We start from the raw sequence: 26,705 nt of genomic DNA, 5'->3' as shown, positions 1-26,705 counted from the left end.
CTTTAAAAAAAAAAAAACCAAAACAGACAATTGCCGTAGCTCTTGTGGGTGATGATGGTGGCTTGGACCAGGATGGTAACAGTAAAAATAGAGGAAGAGAACATTGGACTTTTAAGGAAAATGGAGAAGCTCTGAAATACAGGTTGTAGAAAGTGAATTAACTAATGAAGTATTATAATGGACTTAAAGGATAATTTTAAGGGACATTTTAAGATGGAAACAATATACCTTGTTGCATGACTTTCTGCCATAATACTCAGCTGTTCAGATGCAGGCACAAAGAAAGTTAAGAGTTAGGGTCATCCTGAATATGAGTTTTATGTGTGTCCAAAAAGACAGAAATAAGAATGTGTTCAAACGGTCAACTATGAAATCTAAGGTGGGCATGAAAGAAGATAAAAGAAGGGCTTGTGGGATGGGAGAAAGTAGAGGTCAGTAGACAGGAAGACCCAATGTAAAATATAGGCACAGTTGAAAGAAGAGAAGGCTATAGTCAGAGAGTGTGATGTTTGAATCTATGATTTTGGAAGTGAAGCATTTTCAGTAGCAATTATAGATAACGACAAACCCCAAGGTATAATGATAGTAGTGGATGGCCAAAGTGAAATGGAAGAGAAGATGATTAGAGATTATATGGCAAGGAACTAAATAGCCAAGGTATTAGAAGGTACAAGGAGTATGCCACTCAGTTCCAGATGATGGGAAAGAACATGAGACTGGGAGATAGATACAGCCTGATTTTCCTGCATACGTCTTTGGAGAAGTTGGGACCCTAAAAGATGTTGGAAGTCATCAGTCCTTTGGCCTTCTGACTCCAGCTGTTTCCCTTTAAGGAATATCTATCCGACTGTACACGACTCCCTTCTATAGCTGGCTCACCAAGATGTGTTCTCCAGTCTGGCCCCTGATACTCAGTCCCAAAATTTTAAAATCATGAAGGCACATAGTAGTCAAAGCAGTGCTAGACTCACAGTGATAGCATCGTCAGATCCACTTCCTGCTTCATAAAAGTACTAGAAAGGAATTAGGGCCTTTCACATGGTAAATTCTGGAAAATTGGCCTTCACCCTAGAATTGAGTTACTATCTGCACCTGACATAGTAACACAAGTTAGTAAGGGGACACAAAAAGATGTCATGAGGATAATGCGAGCCAGTTTTCTAACTGTTGGAGAAAGGAGTTACAAATACGGAAAGGGAAAGGATAGAAGGAACTCTGTGGCATTCAATTACAATTGGAGGTATTAGATGGATGATTGATAGATGATAGATAGATATAACTGATAGATAATTGAATAAAATTAAAACCACTGGTATAAATGTATGAATAAATAAATAAACGGTAGAGAAGGTAAGGCTCCTTCTTACAATACAGAGCCAACAAATAAACATAGAAAGAATGCTAGAGTTAGAGAATCATCAATGGATGCTAAAATTAGTAGGTAAAAATTTGATCAAAAAAACAGGCTATTTATACAGACTCAAATTATCTCTCTACAAATTATGTATTAATTACAATGAGGAAAAAAATAACAGTAGCTCTACGGTGGCAAAATCTGGTAGACACCACCTAAACCAAGCAATAAGAGTTAATATCACTAATAATGGGACAATTAACATTATGTGTTTCCTAATACAAAGCACTGAAAAGAACACTGCATCACTTCTGTAGCATTCTGGCTGAAGATGCATAACCTAAATCTAACCATGAAGAACATGGAAAAAACCCAAATTGAGGGACCATCTACAAAATAACTCAGCTGAATTCTTCCAAAAATATCAAGATAAAGAAAAACAACAACAGCAAAAAGCTGAGACTCTGTTTCAGATTAAAGGCAACTAAAAAGACATGACAACCAACTACAATGTGTAAACTCTGATTGGAAACTGGCCCAGGGAAAAATTAGCTATAATGTATTATGACTAATGATAAAATTAAAATATGAGCAGTAGTTTAGATAATATTACTGTATCAATGCTAAATTTTCTGATTTTGATGATTATACCATAGTTATATACAAGAATGTCTTTGTTTTTAGGAAATAAACACTGAAGTATTTAGAGGTAAAATGGCATGATGTCTACACCTTACTCTCAAATGGTTGAGAAGAAAAGAATATATAGTCAACCCTCAGTGTCCACTGGGGATTGATTCCAAACCCAGGAGGATACCAAACTCCATGGACGTTGAAGTCCCTTATAAAAAATGATACAGCAGTACTTTGAATTCTGCCTTGAAGTGGTTGTAATATCTTCCTGATTCCCTTATATATTTAATGATTTAAACAAAACCTTTGACATGTATTCATTTTGTATTTGTGCGAGAATCATGATTTTATCCTTTAAAAAAATAATAGTTAACACATAATATTGGTTGTTATCAAACAATGTAATAAATACTTGTCAACTTAAAAAAAACAAAAATAAAATAAAATAGTACAGTGGGCCCTCCGTATCCGTGGGTTCTGCAGCTGCAGATTCAACCAATCTGAAGTTGGTCAAATCAAGGGGTGCAGAACACATGGACTCTGAAGGCCGACTGTACATAAATTTATAAATAGAGAATGAAAAGCACTAGGAAAAATGTAAACAATTGCTGAATCTGGGTAGGATATACAGTAGTTCCTTGAATTATTCTTGCAGCTTTGCTGCAAGTTTGAAATTATGTCAAAATTTTAAATTACCCAAAAAAAGGTATCATGGACACACTCTACCTTGGGTCTTCTTATTTCCATACTTCTAGTTTATCAGCTCCCCCAGGTTTGGCATTGTTTGGCTCCATACTTTGGATCTAGCTCTCTGTTTAGCATCCCAGATCATCAAACCAGTGTGGGACTGCTTATTCTAGCTCTGACCTTAGTCACTCCTTCTGGATTCATCTCTCATTATTTTTCCTTCAGCTCCAGGCATCAAAACCACATGTAAGGGAAATACCAAATCATAACATCTCATTCTGATCCATGAGGCACATTGGGTCCCTCATGGGCTGCACCTCTTCCATTTCCCCATTTCCCTTGTTTTCTCACTTGCACACTTGTACAGTCTGGATGTAGCAGGTGTCTCATTCAAACCTATTGGATTGATCTGAACTTGCCTGATTCATAAATGTGAAGAAATATATCATTATCTTCTAGAAATCCCACTTTCATGAGTCTGAAGGAACCAGACAGTTCCGTAAATCTTTTATGAACTCAAAGTTCAAGGAGGAGTCAATTTTAAATGGTTTGAGAGGAAGCATCATCATCTCTGCCTTATGTACAGACTGCTTCCTTAAACAAACTATCCAAGGACTTTTTTTTTTCTTTTTTTTTTGCGGTACGCGGGCCTCTCACTGTCGTGGCCTCTCCCGTTGCGGAGCACAGGCTCCGGACGCGCAGGCTCAGCAGCCATGGCTCATGGGCCCAGCCGCTCCGCGGCACGTGGGATCTTCCCAGACTGGGGCACGAACCCGTGTCCCCTCCATCGGCAGGCGGACTCTCAACCACTGCGCCACCAGGGAAGCCCCCAAGGACTTTTTCAATATAATTGGTGGGATTGGGAAATCACCATTTTTCTTATGTAAATAGAAATTACCAGATGACTTTTCCAGGCCTGGCAAACGGAGATTTTGAATGATTATGGGATATGTACTTAATAATAATCAGATACCATTTTACGAAGAAGCTATATGTCAGGAAATGTGCAAGATGCTTTACGTGTATTATCTCAGCCCTGGGAAGTAGACATTAATATACTCCTTTTACAAATAAGGAAAGTAAAGCTCAGGGAGTTTAGGTGACTTTTCCAAGTTAATATATCTCTTAAGTGGTAGAGCTGAGAAGTGAATCCTTCATGTCTTTCTGACTCCGGAGCCCATACTTTTGCCATTGCATCACACGGTCGTAATGAGTCAGTAGCTACCCTATAGTTTCCCTGCACTGATCTGTTAAAGGATCTTCCTAACAGCTGGTATTAGTTACTTTGGAGAAACGATTGGTGGTTTCAGTGGGAATATATATAAGAGAGGGTTTCTCATACCATTTCAAACATATCACTTGCACTTGATTTGATGGATTTAATGTCTCCAAAATCTCCAGAGGGGAACTTTTTCAGCCACACCCAATCACCCTAGAAAGAAAAGGTAAAGATTGTTGGTGAGCCTTAGTTGCCAGCAGCTTTAGAGCAATGTCCCTTCCACATGAAGAGTCTATAGTTAGACCATCAGCCTAAACAAGCGTTGTTCCTCCTCTCTCACCCTCCGCCCCATGGACATTCTGTATTCAGAGCTAAAAAGGAGGTCACACAGAGAAGTTAAAGTTTAAAATTCCAATTAACTAAAGCAGGGAAACAATTGCAGGGATGCAGATGTCATCAAAGGAATGATACTGCTCTCTGCAACGACTTCCTTAACTAACTGCAGAAAGTCCCGGGTCATTTCACTCATTCATAGCTAAGTGATGTAGCACCAGGTTTCCTGCGATTAATGGTGATGGTTAGTGGCTGCAATTCTCACTGCCTTGAGGCGTCTATGTCGAGAGGTGTAGGGCAGGAGATGTAGTGCAGCAAATGTTTCCTGCATTTACCTTGATCCATTTTTCTCTTGTGGGACAGGTCATTTTGGGGGCCTGTTATGCTTTAATCATAAGCTGATTGGCTTAAACATCGATTAAACATTTTTTATTTGGATGTACAAATGTACTACCATAGTAATAGAGTAATCTAGACTCTTTCAGAAGTCTATTTCTGACTTTTTAAGCACAAAACAGCTATTTCTAAGGCTGCTGTCAAGTCAAAGACAACAATTATTTTACTGTCTTCACTTTAACACCAGTGCCTGATAGATAATTTTCTTCTACGTGCATAGCCTCAAGGATTCATCAGTCACCAAGCCCTATTTAGTTTCTGTCCAGCCCAAATCTGAAAAAAGCAATACACAGATTCCTTTTTCTCTGTAATAATAATAATAATAATGCCTTACATTTGCACAGCGCTCTCTCCTCTTCAAAGTGCTTTCACATCTATTACCTATAGCCTGGAGATTCCATTTCAGGCTGCACCAATTTGTCATCAAGTAGAGATAATAAAGCAGAGAGCCCTGTACAGTCAAATTCCGAGAATAAGAGAGTGTAGCCACTCTCTTATTATGGAATATATCCAGCTGTGGCACTACATCTGGAGACCAGCCGGAGGCAAAGGCTAATAATGGGAGCTGCAGGCATCTGAGTTACTCGCCGTACTGTGTGTTAGAGGGTATCTTCTGGCCAAAGAGCTCAAAACCCTTTAACTAGGAAATGGCTTCTAGAGACCTTCAGCAGCTGAACAAAACTGTGTCAGCCAGGCTCACGCCCACAAAATTCAGACAGGTAGTCCAGGACCAGTGCCTGTCTGTAGCAGATTGGTCAAAGTACCAAAGGCAGCTTTCCTGGTCTCTTGCCCAGCAGTTCCCTGAGTGTGGCCCTAGACCAATTACATCATAGTCACTTAGGAACTGGTTAGAAAGGCCCATTGTAAGGCCCCACAAAATCTAAAGGATTTTGCCCTTTAGAGGGATCAAAGGCTGAGGTTTAATCTGAAAGTTTACAAAGTCAGCCCATGTGTGGGTTATACACTGATGTGTATATAGTAAAGCCTTCCCAGCACGTTTGCCATTATATTACATGGACCATGGTCACCGCTAGCTTCTATGGCACCTTTGTGCTAATTAGCAAAGGGTGCTTTCCCTCAAGTAAAAAAATAATGTGAGAATATTATTTTGCAGCCTGTGGCAGCCCTGTGATGTTGGGCAGCAGCCCCAGCTGTATATATCTGTGCATGTACCACACTCTCGTTGACTCATACATCCTTCAGACACCAGGGAAAACACTCCACTAGCAGCTTCAGTATTCTGCGTACCACCAAGCCCTGCCTGCCAGGTAAGGCCTCTTTGTCAGGTCCGCTACCTCATTCCAGAACTAGGCTGAGAGGCCAGAATCTCTTTGCTCACTCCTGCACCACTCTCATATACGTTACTATATGTCTACAATGTGAATAGTACCCTCTTAGAAGTGGTTCCCTTGTGCAGTGTACAGCCTGAATATCAGTGCTGGCAGCCCTGACTCTGCCTATAGCCAGTGCCTAATACCTTCTTCCTGGAGTCCACCCTATTGCAGATATGGGTCCGCTTTCTCTCTTGCTTATTAACTTTTACAAGTAGTTAAGCAGAACTTTTTTTCCTCCCAAATCACCGAATTTGAGGGCTTCATGTTTAAAGTAATTGAAGCCTGAAGAGATTAAATGACTTGCCCAAGGTCAGAAGGTTAGGTAGTAACAGAACCAAGATCTTCCATCTCCCACTTTGTTGCTCTTTCCTCCCATGGGCTTTCTTTGGTTTGGGGGATTTGTGTGTGTTTGTTTCAAGATTTAAACAATTCTCATGAACTTTATAAGCAAATGTTTATTAAGTCTGTGTGTATCCTACTTTATGAGTAATGAGGAAAAGGGAGGATATGGGCCGGTGTTATCTTTACCGTGCATGCACTATTTGTTTTGTTTTTTCTTTTAAGAGAAAGAATGATAAAATACTTCACTCATCATTCACTTTTTAATTAAGAGGAAGAAACATCAAACTCTATCTACTAAAGTTTTTAGAAGTAATTTAAAGTCCATCAGTTTTGCACTAGGGCCCTGTTGTATTAACTAAGAGTCAAGAGAATTAAGTTCTAGACCTGGCTTTGCCTCAAATTCAGGGGTGGTCTTAGGGTAGCTACCTCATTGGCCTGAGCCTCAGTTTCCTCACTGATAGAGCTGGACGACTTAGATGATTTCTAAGGTCCTTTTCAGCTTTGATGATCCAATTCTGTGATGAGAGAGAAAAGATGGTTGGTGCAAAGGAGAGGAGTGGAGAGAGAGCTATATGGGATATAGAAGGTGGGAAGATAGAAAAAAAGGCTCTGGAAAAGAGAGATGAATGGGGAGGGTGTACGGGGGAGAGACAGAAATGGGACAAAGAGAAAAACACAGGGACAGGTTGAGGGACAGAAGGAGTCAGAGAATAAAAAGGGAGGATCAGTTCAGTGGGTTCTCTCTGAGTGTGTCAGGGCTGCACTACTGCCCACCTCACCCCCTCTCCCCTAGACTGTGGCTATCAGAACAGATCCTGACACGTCCCCATTGCATCGGCCAGTCATTGCTCTTTCCCCAGCAGTCTGCTCAGCTGGCTTTCCTTTTACATCTCACAGAGTATCTCTGAGATAAGGGCTGATTTTCCTGTACAGTTCCGAAGGCTATGCATCTGTGTGTCCCATCAAAGTGTGAATCTGTGTCAGTGTATTACAATGTTATGGCATGTCCTAAAGAAGCCTGTCCTCTGTTATTAGGTATCTGCTACTCCAGGCACATTGTCTGGAACTTCCACACCTTCCAGTAAAAATTCTTATGAAAATTCGGTTTATTCTAAACAGAAACTAGATAATGAATCTTTAAAACACTCCTAATAGAGGGCTGTTTCAGAAGGCACACTGGACCTCTTTCTTTGGTCTGTTGATTCGATTGACTACCGCTCTCTCCCGGAGTCCTCTTTAGCTCTAGCTAGGCAGTTTTCTAGCTTCAACTGTCTTCCTTTACACCCTGCCATCAGCCTAATCTTGACCTCATGGTGTGGTATTATTCTCACTAACACCTTCCTTTTGTGCAGATAAAGTCCTCCTTTGGCCTACACAGTTCAGAAACACCCATGATCTGACTGACCAACAACAGGCATTATGGGAACTAACTCAACTGACTGCTTCCTTCCAAAGTGAGGAAATATCTGACAAATTCTTAAAGGCCAATTACATACAGATGTTTATTTTCTCCCTTCTTAATTCTACACTATCACCTTCCAGCTCCACCAAATAAAACATACCACAATTAAACACATAAATTCTTCCACAGAATCAGAGATTCATAGCATATCTGGGCCAGAAGAGGCCTTACTCTTAGTTCAGCAATTCTCAACCCTGGCTGCACATATAGGGGAACTTTTAAAAGAAATACCAATGCCTGGGCCCACCCCATACCAAATGAATCAGAGTTACTATGCCTGGGCATAGGTATTTTTTTAAGTTTCCCACAGAGATTCTAATGAACAGCCAAGATTAAGAATTTAGTTCAACGCCTCAATTTACAGATGAAAAACCAAGAGACTGCCATAGGTATTGAGATTTACTTCAGAATCTTAGAGATGTCAATATATTTGTAAAGCCATCAGCCCCATTCCATTTGACATCCTGAAGATTATCTTGAGATTATCTTGCCTTTGGTCTTTGAGAGAGTAGAACTGTCAATTCCCCAATACCTCAAGTTTACATTTGAATCAAATCTCCTCTTTGATTAAATTAAGTTCAAGGCAAGATCCAGAGGTTTCCTGCTCCAAATGTAAGTCAACACACTTCAGGTACAATGAGAAAATATATGCCATGCTAATCTTGGTGTTTTTATGTAGCTATAAATTATTTATCCAATGAAGGAGAGCATTCACTTGGAAAATCCAATGGTGGACAACCTAAAAACTCATTCTGGCCTGTTTTGGACTTTCTTTGTAGTTACTATTGAAGTTGAGAGTGCTTGCTGCTTTTGGGAGTATCTTCAAACAAAACAAGGAAACCATACTGGGAAGGCCTTACTTAGGAGGGACAGAAAGGCAGTCTAGTTTCCCTTTTACCCCCTGCTTAACTCTTTCCTGCTGAGAAGAAACAGTTCGTCTCTCTAACTGATGCAAGATTTGTTCTGGTTGCCAAATTCCAGTATCTTAGAACAAGGGGTTGGGGGTGGTCTCTTAAAGCATGAAAGACAGAAATTTAAGTGAAATAAAAAGGATTTCTATTTTAGACATCAGAAGGTAACCTTTTACTGCAAGAGGAAGTACAGGCTGAGGAAAGGAAAGAAATGAATAATTTTTTAAAGATTTCAGTAATATCAGAGAATAACAGGTAAAGGAAGAACAAGCAGTATTTGAAGGGAAGAGCTTGCCCCAAGCCTTACTCTATATAAGCACGTCTCTAGACATCCCATCACAAACAGTTCACTCAGGAAGTCATTTCTTCTATTATGATATCTATGTCTTCTGGAATGAGTGACATGGTTAAGTGTTTGGGCCTCACGAACTTTTTTCTGCATTCATAGTAAATACATGGTGTTGAAAGATCAATGAAGTTAGAAGTAAGTAGATTAGCTGCCGAGGAAAATCATCGTCAAAAGTGTCAACCAAACAAGTCTGTAAGGGGATAATGGACAAAAATACTTATCAAAAGGAAAGACTTACCAAAGGCCTCAATATTTTGGCACAAAGACTAAGTAAGTCCTACGTCACTGCCTCAATTTAAAACCCAAGAAGGCAGCAGATTAGATAGCTGTTGGATATCCTACCTCATAAATTGCTATGTTGGAGTTTTCATAGATAGCTGGAGTTAGACTCCCTGAAGAAAAGGAGAGCCTTGGGTACCTTCCACTTTGGACCTCCGACGTGATCTGGAAGCTTACACTGACACGACTTCCTCTCTGTGAAAGGATTAGAAAAGAAAGTTTATGAACAAAATTATCGTGATTAAGGACAGAGCATTGAGCTATGGTATAGACACTATGCTTACATGGTATTCTTTTTCTTTTTTAATTCCTAATCGAGTAACTCTATGAGTTGAGCTCTATAAACATGAGATTGATTAATTTTTCCTATCCCCAGCATTTTTTAATGCTAGGATTGGTTCTGTGCTTCACCTCCGTATACCACAATTCACCTCCATATACCACAAAAGAAAGGCAAAGCTCTGCAGATATTTCCATCTCCTAGAGAAGATTAGAGCCATGGATTTTGGGGGACAAGAAAGAACGCCTGTCATAATTTAATTTGGGACCCTCATTTTATAGACAAAAATGAGAAAAAGATGAGAATCTAACATTTTGAAAAAATCAATAGAAAACTTAGGACAGAATCCCACTGTTCTGGCTCTTAGGCCTAGCTCTTTATGTTATACCATCTTGAATGGCATCCTTTTTTGTGCAGGAAAGATTAATGGCAGAAGATATCTCAGAAAGCTATAAGATGGTAGAGAGTGAAAAGATCATCTGCCCATGATTTATAAGTCTGATGTTTAAATAGGCCAAATTTCTTATTCCTTTATTTGTTAATTAGTACACATAAGTCTGATAAGAGAGGGCTAGGAAGTGTACAGTTGAATGACAAAAGGAAGGGTTATCTCCAATCTGTGTTAACTTTTAAAATTGAACATCTTCAACTGAACTTAATATCTTCAACTGAACCAGCAGACGTACTTCATATGAAGAAATAATAAGTCAACAAGATCCTCATACCCTTTTCCACTTCTCTAAATATACCTTTCTTAAAATTATAGCAATTCAGAGTTAGCAGTTACATTTGGTATTGTCTAGGCCATTCCCCACCACCAACTCCAACACTCTCACTTTACAATGAAGAAACAGAGACCCAGAGAGGGACTTAGGGACTGGAAGAGGAACGTAGATGTTATGTTTCCAGTCTTGTGTTCTTTGTACCACATCATGCTTTGTTTCTCTCTTGCTTGCCAATAAAAATTAATCTTAAGTAGTTTCACACACTCTGCCCTTAACAGTCTTTGATAAACTGAAGATCACCAGTTGATTTAGCCCCGAGTTCAGTTCATTCTACCAAGACAAGACAATCACAAAGCTCCAAGGCAATAGTAAGCTATACTTAGCCCCTAATGTGTTGAAGTCCCAACAGCTCAAGATTCAGACAAGGTGGAAAACTTGACTCTTCACATATCCCTTGCATCAACCTGAACTCTCCTCAACAGAGCAAGGCCAGAGAGGAATCCACTTCCCTTTCATTCTTTATTTTCATATCTCAGCAGGAGCACCTAGATCTGTATATTGAGATACAAACCTCTCCATGAAGGGCAAAGGAGAAAGCAAGAGAATCTGCCAAAATCCACATATATTTGGGCTTCAGCTTCACTTTCTTCTAAAAACTTCCTTTCCTGACCTGACTTCTACTGACCTGCCAATTTTTCTAGACTGAATTAATTTTTTATGCACCAAGAGTTTACACTTTCAGACATTCCATTTGGATGGAATTCTTGCCTTGGCTTCTTGACTGATTAGACACAGCCAGCTGCACGTTTGTGACTACACAGCAGTTAAGGAAAATATATGCTCCCCTTATCTTCTTCCATAAGAACCCATGATACAAGCCAAGTGCCACAAAGGATCTGGAGGCCAACCACCTGGGCCAATATAGCAAAGAAAGAAGGAGGAGGAGAAGAAGAAAAAGAAGAAGAAGAAGAAGAAGAAGAAGAAGAAGAAGAAGCAGCCCTGTAAGGCTATCTATCCCTGTTGCTATTAATTTTTATCACTCATATGGTGAGACGTGGTGATGATTGTTTTTTTTAACTCTCATTATGTCAGAATTTATGCACAAGTAAAAGAAAAGATCTATTATCATGAACAAGATTTTACAACCTTGGGCACTTTGCTCATCTGAAGGTAGCACTATTCTGCTATTTATGGTGATTTTGTGAGAACTGGTATGAAACCCAAATATATTTTGTGTCTCAGTAGGAAAGAGAGAAGGCATAGGTGGAGGAGGTTTTATATTTACTGGACTACTGCAAGGCCTATAAAAAGGAGAGGCTAATTCAGTCCAAAATTGAGCTATGTTTATTGTTTTGACACTTTACACCCAAAACATCTAGTTATATTGAATATGACAAATCCAGACAAATTCCACCACTTGAGTTCCAGTGTCCTCTGGTGGCTTCAAAAATAGAGACTAACATCAATAAGTTTTGATGGCATAAGGGTAGAATGTAGCTTTCAGCCACAGTGATCATTTTGGCATTCAGCAATACATTTCCAGGAACATGATATCAACCTTACAAAAGGATCTGGTGATTTAAACAAGTAAGAGTTAGGGTTGTAATTGAGACTTAAAGCAAACAGCTGAACTTTTCATTTGATTCCAAATGCACAGGGTATTATCATGTAAATCCACTCTCACCCAGCCAACTAGTTAAAGCATACCTTTTAGTGTCACATTTAGGCAAGTGATCAGTTCTGTCACAGAGATAATTAATTCTCAGATCTGGTATGCTGGTGTAGCAAAAGTAAATAGCACATAAGAACAATGTGAGGTGTGGGAATCCTCTCCCTACACCCTGCCACCACCATACTAGAATTGGCAAAGACTAATGTCTTTATTTTGACCACATATACTGGGCACAAAGAGGCACAGTCTCCTACTACTAGCTGCATTGGACAAAACTCTTCCCTACACATTTTCTTTTCCAAGCTCTTGTTTGTGCTGTTTTCTCTGCCTAGGAGGCCTATAGGGGCGAGGCAGGTAATATAAATTGATGAATTAAGTTGAGTATTAAGACAATAGAGAGTGATGGGAACTGTGTCAAACTGCAGACACCGTTTTTGCAAATTCTTCCCAAAATGGCAACTACTGAAGAGTTTCAGCCAGTTGCCACAATGATGCCCAAAGTTGATAGATCTTCCAACCTATAAAGAACATCCAGAAACCCAGGTTTTTATGTATAATCTCACAATTCCAAAATTCTGGCTACAATTTTTTTTAAACCATAAATGTCAGACAGAAGTGGTTACCAGTTTGTGACCTGGGACCTAGACAAATCCTCTCCCGCCTTCTTTAAGACCCAGATTCGGTGCTGGGTCTCTAAGAAGCCTTCCTCCACTGATCTATCTCCTCTTAAGTTCTACCATATTTCTAGTGTCCTTTGTACAATATGGCATCCACCGACTCGTATGGTATGATTTGTCTCTCTGACTTGACTGTAATCTCCATGAAGGCAGGGACTACATGCCATCTCTTACAAAGCCTAGCCCAAGGCCAGGACATAGTGGCAGGCACTCAGTGAAAATAGCCAATTACGACACAATCACAATCAGAAGAGGACCCCTGGTGACGCTTAACTTTCTTTCACTAGTTGATTCATTCACCACTTTTAAGAGCACCTATTACACTATCAGCACCACATCAGGTGCTATGGGCTAACATTAAAACAAAAAAGATGTACCCCCACCATTGAGGAACTAGCAATCACATGTTGAGTCCAAATGTACAAAAAAGGGCTATATGTAGTCAAAGCTACACTATTGCCCAAAGTGCGCTGCATCACTTTCTCAAAACTAAGACAGCACTATCCAATAGAAATGTAACATGAGCCACATATGTACTTTTAAGTTTTCTAGTAGTCACATTAAAAACCCTAAAAAGAAACAGGTGAGGTTAATTTTAGTAATATATTTAACCCAATATATCTAAAGTATTATCATTTTGACATGTCATTAATATATTTTAAAATTTTAATGAGATATTTTACATTTATACTGTCTTCTAAGTCCAACGTGTATTTTACTCTTACAGCACATCTCAGTTCAGGCTAGCTACATGCCAAGCGCCCAATAGTCACTTGTGGCGTGTGGATACCAGCTTGGGCCGTGCAGTAAGAGCAAGGGATGCTCCTTACCTTACTGCCAAAGTGGGGATTGATAAACGTCACATCCTCCAAAGTCAGGAGAATTCTGTTGGGTCCTTTAATCAACTGGATTTTATTTATACGACGTCTGAAAGAAGCATACAATCAGAAGGTCACAGGGGGCTGGATGTTTTGCAAACCAGGGGTAAATTTGCCCTATGACAGAAGTTTAAAAATATACAAGATAATTGAGAGAATAACCACACATAGATGTTTACCACAGTATCCACAGCAAAGAGAGAGAACAAGCCTGGTCCTCATCACTTGCAATGTTACAAAGACCAAAAGAGAAAAGTGAAAATGCTATTAAAGAGATATCAAAAGGGAAAGCGCTGCATGGGGATGATATCTCAGACTAATAAAACAGTGATTCCACATCAAGGGTACATTCAAAACAACACCTCTGAATACTTTTAAAGAACTCAACAACTTTTCTCATATGCCATAGTATATATTCTGATAATACCAAGGCCAAGAATCATTAATCTCCATTTTATAAATACAAAAAAACACATTAAAGAAACAAAACAAAATTAAGCAAATTATGTGAGATTCCATAGCCTGAGGCAGAGCTGGGACTTGAATCCTTGGTGTCTGGCTGTGGGCCCAGATTTCTGCCCACAAGACCACTTGTCTTGCAAAGTTGCATCTGTACGTTGCCAAAGCAACAGGTTGAAAAGTGGAAAAATTCAATCAGTTGGTTGCTTTGTCTACATGATTCCAAACAAGTGGGCTGACTGAGTTTTTTTTCCTTTGACTGAATTGGTCTCTTGTTTAAAGAGTCTTGTCTCACAGTTTAAACCTGATTCTCTCCAAACATGCCCATTAATTTGCGGTGAATGCAATTATTTCTTACAAATCAATTACTAGACACGTAGGAGTTTATGATGTCTACCCACACAGCCAGGTGGGTCCTCAGTTGAGCTAACTGAGCAACCTGAGGACCTGAAGGGAACCTTGGATTAGTCCGTGTGGTTGTTTTGTTCTGTTTTGTCTTGGGGGCTCTGATAGCTACAGTTTGGCTTCACTTTTTCCATAACCCCTTAATGGTCACCCTGTGGAATGTATTAAAGCCGACAGCCAGAATGGGGAAAACAACCATTGAATGAAACTGCTTTGTCAAGTTGCTCTAAGAAGTCTACAGTGTCACTGTAGCTTTAAGTACCGGTAACCCAGACAGTTTTTCTCAGTGATTCTACTGATTTGTAAACAAACAATTAATGTGTTTCTAATTGTCTGCCAACAAATATGTCCCTTATCACTGTGGGAGCTGCTGCCCTGCAGAGAAAATTAAAAGAGCCCTGTGGTGAATTCTTGGGTAGAGCACATGAATCTTTTGGCAAAGTAAAGCATCACTCCCTAACTTATCTATTTCATATGTGCAGTGAATTGTCTTAAAACAGGCACACCTGTAAAAATAATCATGCTACAGAATACACTCTAGTAGAAAAAAAAACTGGACTCTCAATCCAGATTCTGTCATTAATTAGCCAGATTACCTTGGATAAATAATTTAACCTCTTCATGCCCCAGTGTCCTCATCTACCTCGCCAGATAATAGTCCTTGCATTACTCGCTTTATAGAGTTGTTTTGAAAATCAAATGAGATAATATATGTGAAAGTGCTCCGAAAAGCACGAAGCACTATGAAAGTATAAGAGCTCATTATTTTCATTATCATCATTAGTATTACAGAGCACGGGAGAGCTTTATAGAAAGGCGAGACAATCTGGTTCAGAGTAGGGAGAAAGGAGGAGTTCAAAGAATCCTTTGTTTTGGGGTGGTTGGGTTCTTTGCACGTCTTTCTTTCTGAAGAAAGAAAAAAACTTAAACAATCAAAACAGAGAAAAGGAAGGAACAGAGAGCCACTCTCCTGCAAGTAATCACCATCTATTACAGAAACTCATCAGCCACTCAGCTCTTCTGATTGCAGCCGCGGTGGGCAGCGAGAGGCTGGAAGGCAGCAGAGAGAGGGCACCTTTTGTGCTTTGTTAACTGAAGAACCAAGGCCCAAGTGACTCTGGGAAATGATGTGCCTCTCTCCCATCTCTGAGTTTTCTGTGACCACTTGAAGTACCAACTGTCTCACTCATTTTCCTCTCCAATCATTTTCCTCTCCAGTCTTCTTTGCCCTTCAGCCCACAAGATCCAAACAAACCCCCTCCCATGACTTTTTTTTCTTTTTTTCCTTCCCTTCCTGAGAATTGCAGGTTAGGCTCACTCTAAGCCCAAAAAACCAGTCCATTCCATGGGGAAGACCAGTGAGATCAGTCATTTGGGGGAGAGTGGGGGGGGCTGACAAATAAACAGCTAAGTGACTCCATTTTCCACCTGGCCATGGCATCTTTTGGCATTGGGGAACCAGAGCCTATTACTCTTCAAATCTCCCTAGAGGGGGAAGATTTTGATTGGAGGGCATTTATTTTCACTAAGTATCTCGTGATGTTAATTAAATACTTTATTCTTTGGCAGCAGCTAAAGACATTAAATTTCTGTTCTGAGCAGAGATATGTCACAGTCACAGAAATTGAAAGAAAAACTTCCTTTGAACTACACTATTGTCTTTATCAAGTGTGCTTTAACAATGCATAAGCTACCTACTATTTTGTGTGGCTTTATCAAGTTTCTAATACTGGGGAGATGGATAATAGTGGTTTTTCATAGCGATGCTAACATTCTAACACTAAGAGTAACACCTGTTATAGTTTCAATCCAGGATTTTGCAGACTCATTAGAACATCAGAGCTGGAAGGGCTCTTAAAGTTCATCTAATCCAATTCCTTCACTTTACAAATGAGAAAATTCTGGCCAAGAGAGATTTAGTGTCTTGTCCAAATTTACACAGCTACTGGGGCTTCCCTGGTGGCGCAGTGGTTGAGAGTCCGCCTGCCGATGCAGGGGACACGGGTTCGTGCGCCGGTCCGGGAGGATCCCACATGCGGCAGAGCAGCTGGGCCCGTGAGCCATGGCCGCTGAGCCTGCGCGTCCGGAGCCTGTGCTCCGCAACGGGAGAGGCCGCGGCAGTGAGAGGCCCGCGTACCGCAAAAAAGAAAAAAAAAATTTACACAGCTACTTAATACACTCTAGACATTTTTCTTCTTGGAATTTTCCAAAGTAGCTCCACTCCCGTTCCCTACCAAGTTCTTGTCATATTGTTGTTAGGACCACCCACAAAGAGATAACAAAGGTGTGGTTCACAGGGTGGAAAGGGTAAAGTGGGAGGGGTATGGCTGATTTCATTTTTCATTTTTCCCAAATCATCCTAATGTGGGGAGGATCCAACTGTTAAAATGCAAAGATTATAAGAAAGGGATGTCATATTAAGCCATCTTCAGCCATTTATCCCTGATCCTGAATTAGTTCCTCAGAGTAGTTGGTCATGTATTAAATGATCTGAGGGAGAAAAACAAGGACTTGATGATGTTGATGATCAGCTAGGATAGTTTTTGTCCAAGGAAGAAGGACAGTAAAAATTTGGAATATGATACCCTGGGCAAAAGAGATTACTGTCGAAGTGAGGATCCTGGGCTCCCAACAATCAGCAGGAGAGTCCCACGTGCTTGGGAAGCAGATGAGATCTACTGTTTCTTGAGCACCTACTGTGAGTCAGCTATTGTTCTAGGTACAATACTTGCTTCAGTTTATTTAATCCCCACTACAGTCCTGTGAATTAATACCATTATTCCTAAATCTTAGATTCTAGCCAAAGTCTGCCTAATTCTTGGAACTTGTTAAAATATCCCAGTCCATACCTACCAGTCCATACCATTTGAGGAAGGAAGTGGTTATAGGAGACTCTGCCAGTGGAAAAGGGAGCACAGCTAGGGAGTAGGCAGGCCCTAAAGTACTAGTTCCCTTATTTCACGATAGTGTTGACAGCCAGATCTACTCACAGGCGACAACACTGACAACACAGCTGAGGAAGTTATTCTTGGCATCATGAAAACACTTCACTCTAAATGGGCCGGTAGGGATGGTAAATCACTACGGAAAAAAGAAAATCAGTGGGTCATGTAATGAGGCAATTATACTGAAACATGACTTCCCAGAAATCAATATTAACAAGGCTATAATGGGCTTGTGTTTTTACCTACTAAAAGAAAAAACGTACCTTATAAAGTAAGCAAATCCATTAATAGATAGCAGGGCTATAAGCAAGGCAAGGCAGACCATCACAGCAAAGGCAGGGTCGATGCCTGCAGAGAGGAAGAGGAAGAGGGAGAATGGTATCAGAAAGAGGCTGTAAATAAAGGGCACCACTGAGCGACTCCTCGTGCTTTCTGGTGACTCTAAAATCAAGCTACATCTACCTAACTTAATTCTATTTTTCTCCGGCACAGTCTGTCTTGTTGACTTTATGGACACAGAAAGCAATTTCACTGTTCTGAAGCAAAACCACTCACCACTCTGACAATAACAAATCACATGAATTAAGGCTGACCCGGGTGTTTCTTTGGAGAAAAAAAGTCCACGAATGGAAAACTTTGAGTACTTTAAGTTGGACAGCAATAGAGTTCTTGAGAATAAATATATTATCTCACCTGCGAAGGGTATTATGTTGGCTTCATAAAATAAAAGACCTTTTTAATTCACCTGAGCCCATAGACCTCGTGAGTTATAGATGAAAAACGTAACACTTGTCCTTCAAGGGTAAGTCTGTTTTTGATAATTAGTGTTTTCACTAGGATGTAAATTATCCTCTGTAAAATCTAAGTATTTGGATAGATTACTAAGATTTCAGAGGGAAATATATGATGAGGCAAGTAAAGAGGTAGCTGGGTATGTCATGCTAAAACAAAATAGAAGTTGAAGTCTATTTCAAATAGATGCATTTGGTTTTAGAAGGGTGTGGGGTACACTTGCATAGGAATAGTATAGATCCTTCCAAATTTCCCCTCTGGCTCTCAGAGACTAGATGGAGTTTCCCCTCTTCCACAAACTAGAGGAGTTCCATCAGTCAATCAAATGCAAGTATTCATGGGATGCCAACTGTGTTGGGTGGTTGGAGGGTATAAGAATTATTAGCTCTGGTCCCTGCCCTCAAGAAGCAGTCCATTTGGGAGGAAGAGACACAATCAATACACAAGAAACAACTGAAAAGCAATTTTGTGCTAAGCTGTGAGGTACAGACTTTTAGTTCAACGAGAGTTCAGAGAGGAGAGGGTGGAAAATGGTATTTCTGTGGTGGAACCTGATTGAAAGGATTTGGATACATCAAGGGAAGGACAGGTGAATTTTCTAGCAGGGGGAACAGTCACAGCTCACAGCCTACAAAAGACCAAGAAAAAGCATCATGCCTTCCTCTTATTAGAAAAACCTCTTTGGGAGTGGGATCCTTTTAAAAACAGGTAGGGGGGGCTTTTAAATTGTGGATGGTTATTTAAGGCTGCAAAGTACCTATCATTGTCCTTATTATTTTAAATTAACTGTGTAGAGTGCCAAGATGTTTATGTCACCTAAATGCAAATGATTGATTCTATGAGTGTCCCAATATTAAAATATGCCTTCTCCTAAAGAGGTTCCCTATAACCCAAGCTGAGCCAAATTGACTACCATTGATTTTCCATTCCTTACCTCCTTGGCAGATCTTCCCTTCTGCAAACCAGCATTTTGCATCTGCTTGAGGGGGCCTGCCACCAGGGAAGTGAATTGGGGTCTCTCTGAATCGTAGGAGCTCTGTTTCCATGTCCACAGTGTAAGTACTGTGGAGTTCCCATTCTTTCCAGTTGGTGTCCAGGATTACATATTCTGAAATTCCATTTCCATTTGAATCTGTCCTTATCAACTGGTTGAATCCATAGAACTGCATGTTTCTGGAATGCTGAACCAGGCTGGCAGCGCTAGCCCGTCCATTTTCTTTCATAGCATTATTCATGGCTTGTGCAATAAAGTAAATTGAATTGTAGATGGTTCCAAACAACGGTGAAACCTATTTTTAAAAATTACAATTATCTTGAGCCCTAGTCACCCTAGAGCAATCTCAGAGTGTATTCCAAGCCTGTGTTCATTATTAAGGGCTGCACGTCTGAGTGGAGGTGAGCTCTGAAGACCCAGAGGAAAAAAAAAAACAATTGTTTCTCAGGACTTGCTTGGTTTCTCCCCTGAATTTTTTCTGGTTTTCTCCCCCAGGCCTTCACATCTTTAAATATATCAAATATGACAATTTTATGAGCAAACCAAGTCATACACAATATATTTTTATGCTCCTAAACTAAGATAGTGATTTAGAGTTATAAAGGGCGCTAAAAAAATAAGTATGAAATAGACAAGAGGCACGCAAAGGAAATTGACCAGGTTAATTACTAGCGCATTATGCACGGTAAAATCTTTTTTTAGACAAGAGGCACGCAAAGGAAATTGACCAGGTTAATTACTAGTGCATTATGCACGGTAAAATCTTTTTTTTTTTTTTTTTTTTTTTGCGCGGTACGCGGGCCTCTCACTATGGTGGCTTCTCCCGTTGTGGAGCAACAGGCTCTGGACGCACAGGCTGAGCGTCCGTGGCTCACGGGCCTAGCCGTTCCGCAGCATGTGGGATTCTCCCGGACAGGGACACGAACCTGTGTTCCCTGCATCGGCAGGCGGACTCTCAACCACTGCGCCACCAGGGAAGCCCAGTAAAATCATTTGGTTGGCACTACTAGAGTGGTAGGTGTATGTGGTAAGACTATAAATAATGTGTCTCCACAGTCCAGGTCTGTGTCCCGACTTAGTTCAAAATGGCTATTCTCGGGCTTCCCTGGGGGCGCAGTGGTTGAGAGTCTGCCTGCCGATGCAGGGGACACGGGTTCGTGCCCCGGTCCGGGAAGATCCCACATGCCGCGGAGCAGCTGGGTCCGTGAGGCATGGCCGCTGAGCCTGCGCGTCCGGAGCCTGTGCTCCGCAACGGGAGAGGCCACCACAGTGACAGGCCGGCGTACCGCCAAAAAAAAAAAAAAAAAAAAAAAGGGTATTCTCCTAGACACATGCTCCCCAGAGAAAGTGAACACTAGAATACAGTTTTAAACATATACCCCAACTCATACACATGCAGACATGCACACTGACACACACACACCCACAAATACAGAGCCAAATGTTGTGTATAGAGAAAGTAGGTTTTAATCAAGAAATCCCATATCCTATTGCTGTGCAAAGTGGCAAAGCTTTGGTGAGAAGCCACTGTAAAGCAACAAGGCTGCTACAATGGACAGCATGACTCTTCCTCTCATATAAATATGGTAAAAGCAACAGCATTTGTGTCCTGTGTCTGATACCCTGGCTCATTAACCTGGTAAGTTTATTTTTGGAACAAACCTTGTATTCTTTTTCCAAAAAGGTGGGGAAGAAGAGCAAATGATCCCTCCATGCTTCCTCCCACACTGGCCATGGCTTCGTGGCTTTTCACAACATTTCACTTCTGGGATGGAGTTCAAGAAAGCTATGGTCATGCCATTTTACTGAGCTTCAGGGAAAGCTGATACTTGCTAGTTTGGTTTCATAAGGTCTAGAAAGCTATCCTCCTGTAACAATCTGCATCTGAATAAAAGGGTTTAAAATTGAGTGAATCATTTTTGTGTTAGAAATACAAGTCAAGATGCAGAGTGGTGTAGCAGCTAGCAAAACACTGCCATGCCTTGTAAATGTAGAGCAGAGGGTTTTCAACCCTGGCTGCACATTAGAATTACCTGAGGAATGTCAAAAATACTAATGCCAAACACAACCCAGCCAACAAAATGAGACACTTTAGGTTAGGAACCCAGTAATCAGTATTATGAAAAGCTCCCCAGGGATTCTAATATTCATACAGGGTTCAAGACCAACAGTATAGAAGAAGACACACTGGCCTGAGGTCTTTTCCTAATGCCAGTATGTTGGGCGAGTTACTTATTCCCTCTCTCTGGACTTCAGTTTCTTCCTCTCTAAAATGAGGATATAGAATCATGAATGTCTAAACCTTGGGAGTCATCTGGTCTAGCGATCTTACTTCCTAGATATGAAAGAGAGACCCAGAGAAGTTAAGTGATTTGTCAAGGTCGATTAGCAAACACTTAGTCCTGTCCAAAATAGTCATAAGATTTTGGTCCATGCCAAAACGTCCTTGAGATTTGGTCATATTTAGTCCTATCCAAAATGTCCATAAGACATTTGGTCCACACCAAAAGGTCCTGGAAATTTGGTCCTACCCAAAATGTCCATGAGCATATTTGGTCCATGCCAAATGGTTTTGGAGAGGACCAAATATCAAGGACCTTTTGGCATGGACCAAATGTCTTATGGACCAAATGTTGATGGAAGTTTTGGTCAAGACCAAATATCAAGGACTTTTTGGTGTGGACCAAATGTCTTATGGATATTTGGGACAGGATCAGATGTCCTGCAGTGGTCATGGTCACTCACCTAGGCATAAAATCAGGACTAGAACCCAAGTCTCTTGGTTCTTAGTTTATTTTAGCATTCTTGGTTGAAATAGATGTTCTCCGTGGTCTCTTCTAGTTCTAAACTCCTGTGAAACTTCCCAAATCTTGATCTAGTCCAGGGAGCAAATTTAGCTTGCAGACTTTTTTGTTTGGTTTGTTTATAGTTTCTTCTTAATTTCTCTGATCTTTTAACATTGGCGTGCCGCACAGCTCAGTCCTTGGTCCTCCTCTCTATCTACACTCACTCCCTTGGTGATCTCTTCTGCTCTCATGGCTTTAAATACCACTCTATGCCATAAATGTCAGGTTTACACTTCCAGTTATGACCTGTTTCCTAAATTCCAGTCATATAGTCAACTGCTTACTTGGTATCTCTACTTAAATATTAAGTTTCAGTGTACCCAGAATCAAACTCCTGATCTTTACCCCAAATCTTCGTGCTCCATTTATGAGTTTTTCCCATTTTTGTTAAAAGCTACTCCATTTTTCCAGTTGTTCAGGCCAAAGACCTTGCCCCAGTAACAGAGCATCTAATAGCAGAGTAGAAATCAACATCTCAGTCTCCTGAGTTTTATTCCAATGATCTCCCTTCACCACCCTGCTTTAACACACACTATAGATATAGGCATGGTGAATGGATGACATGTGCTGCCACCAAGGCACCCACACTTAGTTGCCTAGCACACACTGAGGTCCCTTCAGGGGTTTTTACTAACTCCCCTTCCTGACGTTCTCAGATGATCCATTTAATTGTATTTAGGATTGCTGGAAGAGTCTGCCTGTTTACTGGGGCTTTGGTAGGTTATGACGATAAGTGAAGGCTGGAAGGTAGAGTATAAAATCAATACTAGTAAAACAAATGAGTAAAAAACCACAGGGCAGCAAGACCCTGAGAGCAGGGAGAATGCTAGTATTCTGTTTTGAAAGGCACAGAGCCTTCTGGGAAAGGGACTGCATCTAACCTACAACAAAAAGCAAAGATTAAAACGCTTAAAAACATCATCCTCACCTCTGAGCTGACCCATCGCACAGAGTTTTCAGCTGGCCATCTCGGATTGACCCCTGCTAGAGCTGACTGACAGCAACTCCCCAAGATGAATGAAACCTGAAGCTTGTTCTTCAGGATTCTCCAGCCTCCACCACATACCACACACATGCATGTGTACACACACACACGCGCGTGCGCACGCGCGCAGAGCCACAGAAGTATGGTAGGGGGACTTGAAGCTAGGAAAGAACATAGCTGTAGCAACAGCATTTGGTTGCAAAAGAGGGGCTGTCACCATGCCCCACTCTTGCTATGAGGCCTTAGATTTGTGTTCTAGCTGGTTTGTGTTGCCATTTTACCTGCTGTGCCTTTCAGCAATGGTAATTGCCCCTTCCCATAAGCCAAAGGCATACTCTGTTAGCGTTGGTAACAAAAGCTCTGTAGTTGCAACTGCTGCAAATAATGAGAAAAAGAGATAGAGGATTGGACAAGGAAAGTAAGGACACTCTTTACAACCCTCTGTCTTGGTTTCTGACTAGGTTCTAAAGAAGCAAGACAGGATTGGCAAGACCTTCTGTCGGGCAGATGGCCTTGTTATATCACAGGCCAGAATGGTGAAACCACTGATGACTCAGTCTATTGGTTTGGAGTGCTGTATAGACCTGAGCCTGAATGAACAAATGAATTGTGAATAAATGAATGATAATGGAAACTTATCTTTCATTATTATTCAGTGACTTTAGCTAGCTCTACCCTAGGCATTTTTGGAGCCTGTATCCAAGAGAACAAGGTCTGGGTCAGCAGCAGTGATATTTGAATTTGTTCCGTTTAATGGCTCACGGTGTCATCAAGCTGACTATCATCAGTTCAGATTTACTGTGCTTAAAGGACACAAAACGGATTTCCAAAGAACTTTGTCCTTGGAAGTGTACATTAAAACACCTGGCTTGGAAAGCACCACTTGAAGGACAAAATGGCAACATCACCTTTGAACAAAAAGCCAGGTGCATACAGAGACCAAGAAGCCAAAGGGTAATTGAATTCTTGTTATTAAAGGTGGTACCTCCAATAATGCATGATCTCAACCCTTGGACTTAGCCAAAAAATGTCTAATAGCCTAATCTGTTTGATATGATGATACTCATGAAGATAACACTCTTATTTTACATAGAATGCAGTACAAAGACAATTGTAGCCACTGTGAGCTGCAGGCAAGCTTTTCTGACAACCTGTCTAGTGGGCCCCATCCTGGAATGTTCCAGTCCTAACCACATCACCTTTGGCCTAGCATCCCCCTGCCAAGCACCCATATTTATGGTAATGGAAAACAATAGGTGTAGGAGCTTAAGGTCCCCCGGGCTGGCTGAGAAATCCAGAGGATTTCTTTTGCTTAGCCAACTAAGGCCACATTTGGAAAAAATATCCAAAATGTGTGTTCTAGCAATACGCATTTGTAGCCAATAGAATTTCATTGAAAACAAGCATTGGGAATACAATGAAAGAGAAGAATGCAGGAACTAAAATCTTATTTCAGAAGTCTTTTTGTGCCAAAATATAAAGGTACAAAGTGATAATCCTTGCCCAATCATGCTGAGGCCAAATTAGGAAGTTTTTCACTGACGTCCCACCCCCGCAATCTCTCCATTCTGATTTATTTTTCTCTTTTCACGGGTCCTCATAAAGCCCTATCACCTCCTATATCAGAGGAAAACAATCCATTCAAATCAAATACCCATTCAAATCAAATACCCATTCAAATCAAAGTATTAGTCACTTAGCAATGTTACTTTGAGTAAAGCACTAGACATGGGACACGATGTAATTTTTTTTTAAGCCTAATGTGTGGTTAAATGGTCAGGTTGTATTACTTCAGGTAGTAGGCTTAGGTTGGAATTCCAGCTCTGCCACTTGCCAGCTGTATGACCTTGGACAAGTTACCTTGAGCCTCAGTTTCATCATCCATAAAATGGAGTTGATAATACCTAATTTGTAGGCTTGGTCTGAGGATTCAATGGAATCATTTACGTAAACTACCTGGTGCAGAATAATCACTGACTACATGATAGCTGCTATTGTTTGCATTTAAGAAGAGGAACACAGGGCTCTGGTAATATCATCATGGAAGTTAGTGTTCAAGACCCTTGTCTCAGTCTTGAATTTGTCACAAATATGTAATAGAGTGCCAGTTTTGGACCCAGTGTCCTTAGCACCCTGAAATGGTAAAACTGTTCCCCTTCACTGGAGGAAAGATCTTGCTTCTATTTTGTTTTCCATTATATCACCAGCAGAGTGCCAAGGCCATCATAATAATAAAAATAACAACATTAACAATAATAATGAAAAACATCATATTGATGTTAGGTGCCAGGTAAGCTCTTTATGTGTATTAACTTATTTAATCCAAAAATAATGAAAAGAAGATACAGAGAGCTTAAGTAAGTTTACAGCAGTCTGCCTTCAGAGCCCATGCTCTTAACTACCATGTTATATCTGAGCTTAATAAATAAATAAATGCTAAGTTAATTCATGGACTGTCATTAAACCCACCAATAAAAGAATATCATATATACCTTTTGTAACTTCTTTTTTTCCTTTCATGACTTCCCGATTAAAGATAGCAAAATCAAGATTTTTTTCCTTCACTCTCTTCCTCCTCTCAAACATCACTCCCAAACAACAAGGAGAACAAGAAACAGAAACAATAAACCACCATATCTAATGGCACTAGAAGATAAGTGGCACTAGACCACAGAATATGAAGATAGAAGGCTGCTACAGGAGTGGTAACTGATTTAGCAGAGTGGAGAGTGATTAAATCTAAGTATCTGAAGAGGGGAATATTGGTAAGCAGCAAGCAGATTTGCTCCCTGTGAATCCTGGAAAGGCTTAGGAATTAGAGGCACTATGTACAGAAGTGGAGGTTAGGCAGAGCACGAAAGAGGGATGGCTTTGGATGTCTGTGTAAGGAGCAGTTAGACTTCTGCCATCCCACTTGTACTAAGGAGAACCAGATCTCTGCAGGAAACAGGTTAAACTGATTCAGAGCAGCTCTAGAGCTGGGACACTTGACCCAAATGACGGTGAGAGTGAGGTGGGCCATAAAAAAAGAGTGATGAAGTTAAAGTCTTCATACTTAATGATGAGAATCCCAGTCTACTTCCCCCAACATGGCTCCTAGAAGAGTGACAACCAGGATTACAACTCCCAGGAAGGAGATTGAAACATTCTTCTCTGAAGAAAGTGACTGGCTCAAGAGGCAAGATCTACAGGTATTGGGAAAAAACAAACAAACAAAAAAAAACAGCTGGCAAGCCAATTGCCCTATACTGAAGCCTACAGGTCAACATAACCACCATGTACATACACTTTCAAATTCTCCTTTTAAAGCTTCACTCTTAAAAACATACAGATAGCCAGGATCATCAGACATTTAAGGAAAGCTTCCAAGATTAAATAGAAAGACCAAAACAAAGAAGCATGAAAAATTAGGAACTGAGGGAAACACAAAGAGCAGAAGAAAACTTCAAAGAAATTATAATGAATATCTTCAGAGAAATATGAGAAAATACCATATTCAAAAACAGGATGCTATAAAAATAGAATAATCAAACAACTAGAATCAATTATTGGAACTTAAAAACATGATAGCAAAAAATTTTTTTTAATCAGTAAAAGAGTCAGAACACAAACTTAAGGAATTCTTCAAGGAAGAAAAGCTTAAAACAAAGATATGGGTGATACAAGAGAACTAATAATACAATTAAAAAATCAACCCAGGCAATCTTCTACCCAACTAATAATATTTTCAGAAAGAGCAAAGACAATG

General features: G+C 40.4%; 1 protein-coding gene across 1 annotated transcript in view; it reads right to left on the bottom strand.

Moving 5' to 3' along the window:
• GUCY2F (guanylate cyclase 2F, retinal) overlaps nt 1–26,705 on the bottom strand; it is a 79,913-nt gene that overhangs the window by 38,065 nt on the left and 15,143 nt on the right. Inside the window, exons 4-8 of the mRNA XM_089904899.1 lie at nt 19,067–19,421; nt 17,604–17,688; nt 13,484–13,580; nt 9,363–9,494; nt 4,017–4,106 (exon numbers count right to left, since the gene is read on the bottom strand). Coding sequence (XP_089761025.1) covers nt 4,017–4,106; nt 9,363–9,494; nt 13,484–13,580; nt 17,604–17,688; nt 19,067–19,421 — 759 coding nt within the window. The remainder of the gene's footprint in view (nt 1–4,016; nt 4,107–9,362; nt 9,495–13,483; nt 13,581–17,603; nt 17,689–19,066; nt 19,422–26,705) is intronic.

This window comes from Delphinapterus leucas, chromosome X, assembly GCF_059928025.1.
Source record: "Delphinapterus leucas isolate spDelLeu-1000000601 "Yukka" chromosome X, BTC_Dleu_Yukka2, whole genome shotgun sequence".
Lineage (NCBI taxonomy): Eukaryota > Metazoa > Chordata > Mammalia > Artiodactyla > Monodontidae > Delphinapterus > Delphinapterus leucas.
This window is presented reverse-complemented; position numbering and strand designations above follow the sequence as displayed.